This window comes from Etheostoma cragini, chromosome 5 (genome assembly GCF_013103735.1).
Source record: "Etheostoma cragini isolate CJK2018 chromosome 5, CSU_Ecrag_1.0, whole genome shotgun sequence".
NCBI lineage: Eukaryota > Metazoa > Chordata > Actinopteri > Perciformes > Percidae > Etheostoma > Etheostoma cragini.
The window spans coordinates 25,886,040-25,896,613 of record NC_048411.1 but is presented as its reverse complement, the minus strand read 5'-3'; the positions used below and the strand labels follow the sequence as shown (position 1 = coordinate 25,896,613).

Here is a 10,574-nt window from a genome sequence, read left to right as displayed (position 1 = left end):
GTTTGAAATGTTAATAAAACCAGTGATTTTCTTGCTGCTGTTGAGGCACTGCTATTATTTCGAACACAACTGTATGTAACGAATGTGTGTCTCACCCTCGCTGACGTCATGGCTGTGCGTAGCATCAGCCTCGTTCTCCGTGGGCATCATGACATGCCAGGTTGTCATCCTGGCCTCCGCCTCCAGACCGAAGCCCTCCACGCTGCTGCAGAAACAGACACACAGCGACTTAGTGCCAACCTACCACGTAGAGACCTGAAGGGGGGGAGTTAGATTGTTTGGCTTCTGTGCAGCAGATGAGTCTGCGCTCTGTTGTACAGTGTGTCCTGTTACAGCATATTGTGTTCCTAGCACGGTAGGAAAGTCACATCTCTCCCCACCTGCTGCACTTGGAAACTATCAGTACTTCTGGCAGGACACAAACACGGGGGCACAAATGCACAAAAACAAACAAGACAAGACACATTTTCCCTTCCATGACATGTGAGTACACAATGTACACAAATAAATACCACTCTGTGGTACACTGGTGTTTTATTCAGAGCTTCTCACAAATGATCTTATGAGTTAAACAAATGGATAAAAACCCAATACTGAACAAAATATGATAATAAAAAATACTACAGAACAGAAATGGTGATTACTTTCTTCCGGTTACTCCCATTCAGACTAACTAACTCACAAATAAATATAGCGAGTAAAGATATAAATATTTTTTTTCACTTGGCGGTAGTATGACTAACTGTTCTCCTACGCCCCATTTCATTCAACGTCCTTTTGTCTTATGTGATTTAGCGCAAAAATAGGCAATGATTTATTCTTTCGTCAGAAACATGTTTTCACATCCTTCATCTCATCCTCCACAGAGTACTGCACAGAAGCCAGGAGATGAGTCAGTTATGAATCATGCATGCTTCACATAACCAAATGTAACACTAGAGCTATAACAATTCCAAATTTTGCTATGCAATTAATGTCTCAGAAATAACTGTGATTAACAATATGATTGTGTCTTGTATTCAACTTTAAAATTATTTATTAATTTATTAATTTTTCCAACAAACTAAATAGATTCCAGGATTCATCTATATATCTATAAAGCTATATATATGGTATTTAAATATATTGTATTAATGGTATTTAACCCAGATAATCTAATAACACAAAACCACATATTATAAAGTAAACCACGCCTCTTCATTATCATAAAACAGAACGTGTATAGGATCAAGTTGAAATGCCGACAACTAACAATTAAAATAATAAGAAATACATACATAGTCCGACCAATAATCACTTATGTGATTACTTTTTGGCACATCTAAAAAATAATAATAAATAAACAATTTCTATACACACGCTTTAATGTAAGGAATGAATTGCTTGATTGTATTAAAATAGACAAGACAATTATATTATAATTGTTACAGGTCTAACTTGGACAAATTTATATTCTTCAGATCAAACAAGGACAAAGTCATTGTAAGAGTCATTAATTGCTTAACTACTGCTACATGTTAAAACGCCAAATAACTGCTTTACTAATTACTAATAATCTTACTAATTAACTAATTACTGATCTTATTTTTAAACTTATTAAATTACATTTTATTTATTATATCAAATCACACTGTAACAAGAGTTAATTCAAGACACTTTACAGATAGAGTAAGTCTAGACCACACGCTATAATTTAAAAAGTCCCAACAATTTCCCACGTGAAAGCATTTAGTGCAACAGCGGCTAGGAAAAACTTAATTTTAGGCAGAAACCTCGGACAGACCCAGGCTCTTTGTGGGCGGCATCTGTCACTGTCAGTTTGGACACAGACACTGATACAGATATACACAGATACAGATTTAACATCTCTTAAGACTTTTTTACATAGATGGTCCCCAACTTACCTCCCACTGTGCAGGCAGATAAAGCAGTGAGCCAGGCAGGCCACAAAGTCCTGGTCGTGGTTGCCCGGCCCGAGCACCAGGTTGCGGTTGACGGTCAGGACCCGCAGGGCGTCCAGCAGGGCCACCTGCTGGGCTACCGTCTTGTGGGGTCGGCAGAGCTGGTAGAGCACCGTCCGGTTCAGACAGTGGTAGATGGTGTCGAGGGAAAGGCCCTGGGAACGCCTCTTAGACTAGAGGAGAGGAAAAGGGAGGAAAACAAATGGGCAATGGAGGAGGTTAGAGGGAAAATAAAATGTTGGTTCTTTAGCTGTAACACAGCTGTGATCTGGATATGGAGAAAACTGCTGTAGAAACATTTAAGCAGAAAGAAGATTTGTTTGAGCTGAACTGGGTTAAGTCGTTAGAGGGTTGTGTGTAGCTCTGTTATTCCGGTGTTGTTTTTTCAATGTCTGAGAAGAGAAGGGTTTAAGGACTTTATTGGAACGTATTTGTTAAAAATAAAATTCTTATTTCTAATAAACTTTGATGTTAAGTTAAGGAAGCAAACACTGAAATGAAACAGCTACTTGTAAAGTTGTGTTTGAAGTCAATGTTGTACTATTTCTTTATTTAAGTTTAATTAATAAGTAATACGTTTTTTAAGTCTTTTAAACTGTTGGAAGTCACAGTGCATTAACTACCTGAACTTTCCTTGATATTAAGTTTTGGCAACAACAAAAACAAGATAAACAGATAAAAAGAACACAGTGAAGAAGAGTTTCAAGGCCACATTGTGAAAAGTCTGAATACAACAATGTAACATATTCTTTTAATAAAATACACGTGCAACCTAAAATTGCTTTAGGTTGTACATATTCATGCTAATTCCTTCTGAATGCCTTAGCTTATGTTTTCTGATCATCTGAATCACTAATCACATTAGGATATTTCCACAAAGGTGCATAATGGATTGAAAGACTAATTTCCGAGCATAATCTTTTAATCTTCTCACTTGCACAGTATTGTGTACAGAAGCAAATAGAATACAAAGTCCACACACAATATTTTAATTGAATATCTCTCTGTAAGTCTCTACACTCATGTTCTATTTCGTATAGGCTTCACCATCTAAACCCCTTTGTGTATGCGCAGTTGGGAGGATTTCTTTCGCGCCCTTGTATCCTGCAGGGCCGCAGTTACTGTATATCAGTTACTGTTGGGTGACCATAGATCTGCTCCCTATTATTCTTTTTTAAGATTAGTTTTGGGGCTTTTCCTTTTATTAGTGACAGTGGATAGACATGAAAGGGAGGGAGAAATGGAGGATGACACGCAGAAAAGGGCCGCAGGTCGGACCCAACCCGGGCCGCTGCAAAGGACCCAGCCCACATGGGGCGAACACTCCCACTGGGTGAGCTAGAGGCCGCCCCCTGCTCCCTATTTTACTTCAGCAAGCACTTTGAAGACTTTCCAAGAACAGCGGCAACCACCGTGTACTGGCCACGGTCCGCCCCTCCACCCGTGCTGCGGGGTGTCCCTTGACCTCTTTCGCAAGGCTAGCACACTGCCGGCCGCTCACCGCCAGAGAAACAGAGAAGCAGCAGACGATGGCAGCTGATTGGGCAGTCAGGTAAGGTAAGAATACCACCAGCATCGACACCCAGACAGCTGGGGAGGGGATTTCTGCTCTACGGCTTTGCACAAATGATTGCTAGCTGGATGAATCATGTCGATGATGTAATCATTATGGCCCCTTCCCAGGAGAGGGCCACAATGCTGCACTCGACCCAATGGAGGCCGTGCAGCACCTACAGACACTGGGCTTTGCCATAAACAAACAATAATTTATCTGGGACATTGGACATTGAGTCAAACACTATGAGAGCCAAACTGTCAGTGGACAGTTCCCCCCCCCCCCCCTAAACTGCCTGTAGCTGTCCATGGTGCTAAAAGTGTTGCAACATTTCGCCCAAGTGGGGGCAGGAAGGCATGTAGTTGTCAGAATGACAACATGACTGCTGCATAGATAAACCGTTAGGGTGGCGTGCGCTCGGCTGTTTTGGGGCCCCTCTCACAGTGAATGGAAATTGAATCCCACTCATGTGAGATGCTATGAAGCAGGTTCGGGAGAGCGATAGTGGATCTGTCAAGAGAAAATACACAGTCCACACTGCGGTTTTCTATAAACACACGTAACAACCCAAAAACTATGGAGAGAGGTCAGTTTTTGCGCACCCCCTGTGTTCTCTCACACCTCAATGTGTTTTAGCCCTGGTGCTCCAAGCTCGGGATAATCCTCCTTTTGAGCCTCTGGCACAAGCCTTCCTCAGGATGCTGTCACTGAAAGCAGCGCTTCTCCTCGCCTTGGCGTCCGCTAAGAGGGTGAGTGATTTATGCTAGCCTTGCTTCTCCATTAGAGGGGACGGGAGCGCGGCCACTTTACAGCCAAATCCATCATCTACATCAATAGTTTTAACAACCCTTTTGGGTGAGGGAGTTCTTCCTCCACCTCTTAACGACGTGGAGGAGGCGTCTCACCGACTTGCCCGGTGCGCACATTATTCCAGTATGTTTTACGCAAGGCAAACATCAGCCGAACACAGCAGCGGTTTGTTCACTACAGAGAACACTCACAGGGTGTGGCTCTTGCGAAGCAGCGTCTGTCCTAGTAACTGTGTGAAGCCGTCAACCAGGCCTATAATGCGGAGGGACCTTCGGGCACTGACGTTTAAGCAGCGGCTTCCTGGGCATCTCTGTGCCTGTTCATCCGTTTTTTATCGTGGTGCGTCTGAGTCTTCCATGTCTCACTCAGTTTTACCCACACTTGACGGCAGATGATGCACTCTCAGGATTGGGTTTGCTGCTGCGCCCATCCCTCCTGCACTTGACTGTGAGGAATGTGAGTGTTCTGAAGTTATTAATCATGATCAGACATGGGCCTTACAATCAGTATTAGGCCAATGCATAATCATGACAGGTTTTTATTAAATAATATGTCATTTGATTCACTGAACTGTTTTAATGTGAATAGGAAGAGCTAATAGTCTATGTTCTGCGGATGTAACAGAGGCCTGTGCAGGGCACAAGGGCGCAAAAGAAATCACAACTGCACATGTGCAAAGGGGTTACCCAATAGCAACAGCTCTTAGAGGGCTATGCCTATACTCATAGAATTTGGAGTTCAAATACGTATTTTATCATTTTATATATATACACACACTCATTTACTGGGGGAATTCAAACATAAATGATAATTTATAAATGCAGTCAATCAGTGAAAGAATGACTAACCCAAAACAGAAACGTACACACAGTAAATATTTGGAAGAAAGAATACACATGCATAAAGACACACGGACAAACACACTAACAAAAAGTCACTTGTCAGTCAGTCAGGGTCTAAATGGACTAAGCTATATTAAATTGTTGTGCCTTCACAGGCTAAAATGAGTAATTGAGGCATGCAGGTAGATGGCTGCTGGTTATCTAATGTCATCCTGAGGATGTTCACTCATAGACAGAACTGTTATATTTCTCCGTCGAGTGCAGGCAGCACTCAGACACCGCCTGATTCATTTCAATGTGTGTGATAAGTTTGTCTACTATTCTTTGACTCTGGCACATGGCCAAACATCCGTTCTTTTGTAAATGTAGTCTGACTTCTTTATTCCTCCAGCAACATTCTGCAGGCACAGGAGTGGAAACCAAAACTGCCTTAGAGAGACGCAGGGAGCTCCAGTTCAATTTCAGAAAAAAAAGCAGCCCTTCAACACATAGAGTAGTTTAACAACCGGATAAAAACCATTGTTCTGCTGCCCTCGCTGGTTAAAAAGTGTTGGGCCTGCTTCACCTTTGACCCAACCAGCACTTATAGGTGTAGTTGGGTGTCGTCAAAAGTGTGCTTTTTGCACCTCTAGCCACAAACAACAGCAATGTCACCGGTTACAGGACTACACACATTGTAGCAAACTGAAAAGTCAAACGACTGAAGGTCAGCAAAGACGGGATTATCAGAGGGCATTCAGTTACTCTTTATTAAACCTTTCTGTTTTAAGATGCAATTAGATAAATATTTCTCCAGTGCCTTGATGTCTTTGTCAGTGAAACAAAAATATTCCTTCATTTAAAAAAAAAAAGATGCATATCAATTCTTTAACCCTTTGGCTTAATATGTCTATTTTAGACAGCGGGTTGGTTTGTACCTGTCCTATGAGCTGCACGATGAAGTCCACCACCAGCTTGGAGTCCTTGTTGAACATGCCCTGCCATAGCTTGTCCACCACCCGCTGGCTGAAGTAGAAGACGTTATTGACCAGAATCTGATAACTGCCTCCACTGCTGAGGGGCAGAGAGGCATCTTCTCCTGAAAGGAGAGGAGCATGAGAGGCGATTAGCTACCGTTTGCAATTTCTCCTTTGGTGCATTTACCTGCAATGTGATACTGAAGGATTTTTCATCTTACAGTAGAATCCCATTACTGAACAAAGTAAACAATTTTTTGGGGAGGTTTCACAGAACAGACAGTATAGTATTTAGTATAGGAATAATATAAGGATATTCTTATGTCAATACCTTCCAGAATAAACAACATAGCGTGCTCTCAGTATTATGTGCTGAACTTGTTATGGATTATATCCTCAACCTTACACCCTTATTCTAATCACTGCAAAACAAGATGAAAAAGTAATAACCAGCTCAGATACATGTAGGGGTAAGAGGACATCTGTTCAAAAGCCAAAATATATTAAATATACATTTTGTCTATCGTTTTATAATGTGTATTTGAAAAAATAAAAACAAGACAGCAGACTAAATATAACACAAGCAGCCATGTAGAAAGCTGAAGCTGCTTCCAGTTCTCTGGGCTTCTGACTGTGATTTGCTGACTCATGATGCAGCCATCAGAGCATCTCAGAGCCAACTATGAAATTGGTCCAAGATGTCCTGCTGCAGCATGCTCATCCAGGCCTTTTTCTGCCTAATCATCAGCTATTTTGGTTAATGGTCTCTGGCCAAATACCATTAAATGAAGTGGGGGGTTTGTCTTCTCTACTCACGTTGGCAGGTTTTGGCAACCATTGAGGTAAGATGAGACAATCAGTAAGATGCATGAGGAAATTATATTCAGGTTTTTGTATATCCAAAAACTATAGATAACTGAAGTTGGCAGGTGAGGCAGGTAAATAACAAATCTGAGACAGGCTGGATCCCTCTATATGAGAGGTTGAGGACTTTGTTCTGACCTAGAAGGACATCAGCGGCCAGAAGATGCTCCATGACGCCGTCCAGGATGTTGGACTGAAACTCCTTCTGCTGAGTTCTAGTGGAGCGGTCCGGGGAGGCCTAGTACCAAAAAAACACGTATTTAGGAACATTATTTATTAAGAGATGGTGTTATAATGGGAAACCAAGTTCACGGGTTTGCTCTTAAAATCAAGATATCAGATGACACCCCCCACCCTGGTTATGTCCTCACCTCCAGCAGCAGGTCAATGATGGGTGTCTGCTTGCTGGCCGGGGTCATGCAGAGGTTGTCCATGATCAGGACCCTCATGAAGTCAAAGACGTACTTTTTGGCTGGGTGGTTGGTCAGGGAAGTCTTGGAACCCACGTTACAGTATTCAGACTGGCTGCGGTTCATACCCGAGTCCCCAGCAAAGCCCTTGAACTCCTCGGTGGGAGACCCCGCCTCGTCATCCAGATCACTGACCTGAAACAGATGGATGGATGGAGTGAGACATTAATCAATAGTTCTTTTAAAAAATCTATTAAAATCAATTAAGGACATTTTATTACAGAGAACCGTACAAACATTTCTTAGTTCCTTTTTAAATCCAACAGTGCAGCTTTGCATGTTATATGTTCATGCTTTGTTTTTTTCTTTTTTTGGGACTCCTGGAATTTTAATTTTACTAACAAGCCATTATCTTATTAAGTAAAACGATATGAAAACACAAATTTACTCATAGGAAAAACTGTAGAGTCTTGTATTTTGTTCTTTAAACAGCAGTAGTCAAGATTACAGTGCCAATGGTTTCAAAGGGGGTAATAAGTTAAGGTTTTTCTTGCCCCCTAAGAGAGAATCCCAATATAGCTGCAGCAGGCATAGGATTTCTGATCAATATGTGTGATTACTTGCTCTGCTGATTAGATTTTTTTGCTTTTAAACCTAATTTCAGACCAATTCCCTCAGAAAAAAAAACTTGAATTGCTTGAATTTATAGTCTTGAGACAAAAGATTTGTGTGGAATAAGTTAAAACGCTTCATCTCCTTCTTACCACAAGTAAAGATCACAAATTTCACATTACTTCGAAGAAAAAGAAAAAAAGCCATACCATCTCAGAATAGGGCCTGATGTTGAAAGGGAAGACAGATGCTGCCAGGGCACAGAGGAACTCAGCACTGTGCCACATCGGTGCCAGGTCGGGCACGTTGTGGTAAAGATACCTAAAGAACTGCATGAGGGTGACCGGGTACTCCCTCAGCCAGGAGCCTTCCTCCTCTGACTGCCACGGCTGAAAAGAGATACACAAGAAAACTAATCAAGCACTGACTTGACAGAACCTCTCATATATATATATATATATATATATATATATATATAAAACCACATGGGGTAAATGATTAAGTGACTGAGCGATGTAAGGAGACAAAGTTTAGAAGGTGTTTACCCAGTTATTTGGTGTCTTTAAACAATATCCTAAATGTGAATTGAAACAGACATACCGAATCTTATAACTGTATACTACAGCCAGAGGTTTTAATTATTTCAAATTACTTTTCTGAGAAATTACGTTGGCATAGCGGACGGGTCCAACTACTACAATACCCCCCAATAAAAAGGAAAGTTGTAAAATACCTTTCCCAGAATCATGTTCAGTCTATCGGAAGAAGCAGATTCAAATCGAGAGCTAGCTGATTGAAGAAAAAGGGGACTAGAATGGAAATCGGAATAACCATTTGATGTCAGCGTTCAGTACTTTTGGACTGTACTAATAAAACAATGAGGTTTAATTCAGAGCTAGTTCTCAGAGGTGTTTGTGTGAAAGCTCAGTATCTGACTGAGTCCGAAAACTTGAAATATTTTCTTCTTATGTCCGTACATTCCTATTTGGATTTGATTAAACGGTGTAATGAACCAGATTTTTTATTCACTTTGCGTTCACTTTATAAGCAATCACATCAACATTCAATTGCGTTGCATTAACTTGAAAACTTGAAAGCTTCAATACGGTTTGCACAGATGACAAACGATGGATGAGAAAACTGTGAGGCGCTTAGTTCGCAGGAGGTCGAGTAAAGCTTCTCAGCAACCAGCAGCGAGCACTGAGAGGTTCAAAGAGAAACTCCCGGGTGTGAGTGTGTGGATATAAACAGCAAGTCATTTTTGTTGGATTAAATTAGCTTAAAAAGTCACCTTTAAAAAATCCAAATCCTACATAAAGAACAGCTCACAAACCCTCTGTTTGAGGGTGTTCATAAGTAATCTGCTTTTGGGAAAAAGGTGTGATTTAATTAGTCACATTTTGGGTAAAGAGGTTTCTCTTAAGCCTGAACTATCCCATTGGAATATTGATCCTAAGAGCATTATTTATTTAGGAAATGAAACAAGATTTTCATGTATTTTCTATCAGCTGTTGGAATTGGTTTTCTTTAATTTCTATTCATTCTATAGGGCATGTTAAATTAGATCTGAGCATTTGCCTTGCTAATTATGCTCTTCTTGAAAATGACAATAAATGTAAGATTCAAAATGCCTGTAGGCTGAAGGATGGTTCTCACCAGGTTGAGCATGCTCCGCAGCATGGCCAGCAGCAGGAAGGCCGCCTCTGTGTACACATTATGAATGGAAGCCACTACTGTCCCACTGGACGCCGGTATGCCAAAGATGAACGTCCAGAGGGAGTCCAGGTCAAACTGAGAGGACAAACACACACACTGGGGTAATATACAGTCAAATAAACAAAACACTTCGAGTGTTATTTTATATTGTTACTGTCAGAGATGCACATTTGATCAAGCTGCGTGTGTTTTTTCCATCTGAAAACCGATAATGTATAATATGTGTATATTGGGCTTCAAATTTAAGTTTGCATGTAGTTACACGCTTTTTCTTCTTATTTGTGATTAATCATGCTGGATAAAAGTGCGTAGCTTAACAGGAGCTGCAAGCATTATTACCCTCAACATACAGTCAGACTCTGATGGCTACTAAGCTGCCAGAGAACATTATGCCGGTACATTTGGCTTATACGTTTTTTAAACCTATGCAAATTACATTACTTGCGTCTAATGTAGCAAGGTCCCTATTATTCACTGCATCATACCCACGGAAGAGTGGGTAAATTTAAAGTTAAATTTAAAGAAGAGAGAAATTAAGTTTTTCTTAAAGTTAGTAAAGTCTGTTCTTCAATTTCATGTACCAATTTTTGTGTATAACATTTAGGAGTGGCACGGTCCACAAAACCCACGGTTTTAGGGTCATGGTATTCAGTTCTGTATGGTTCTTGTTGTTCTTTTAATCTTTAAAACTCTAGAAATATACTTCAGCATATGTTTTTAATTATCCACAATGTAGGACACAGTGTTAAAACATAATTATATCAGGTAATCATGCACCAGCTGAATTTGAGTTGACTTTAAGCACATTATTAGAACCATCTGTGCGGAAAGCTAGGGGAGAATTTAAT

General features: G+C 40.7%; 1 protein-coding gene across 1 annotated transcript in view; it reads right to left on the bottom strand.

Annotated features, from left to right (window-relative positions):
* Positions 1–10,574, bottom strand: part of wdfy3 (WD repeat and FYVE domain containing 3) — a 92,179-nt gene that overhangs the window by 19,903 nt on the left and 61,702 nt on the right. The window contains exons 33-39 of the mRNA XM_034872306.1: positions 9,667–9,801; positions 8,220–8,399; positions 7,360–7,593; positions 7,127–7,226; positions 6,086–6,246; positions 1,905–2,134; positions 81–205 (exon numbers count right to left, since the gene is read on the bottom strand). Coding sequence (XP_034728197.1) covers positions 81–205; positions 1,905–2,134; positions 6,086–6,246; positions 7,127–7,226; positions 7,360–7,593; positions 8,220–8,399; positions 9,667–9,801 — 1,165 coding nt within the window. The remainder of the gene's footprint in view (positions 1–80; positions 206–1,904; positions 2,135–6,085; positions 6,247–7,126; positions 7,227–7,359; positions 7,594–8,219; positions 8,400–9,666; positions 9,802–10,574) is intronic.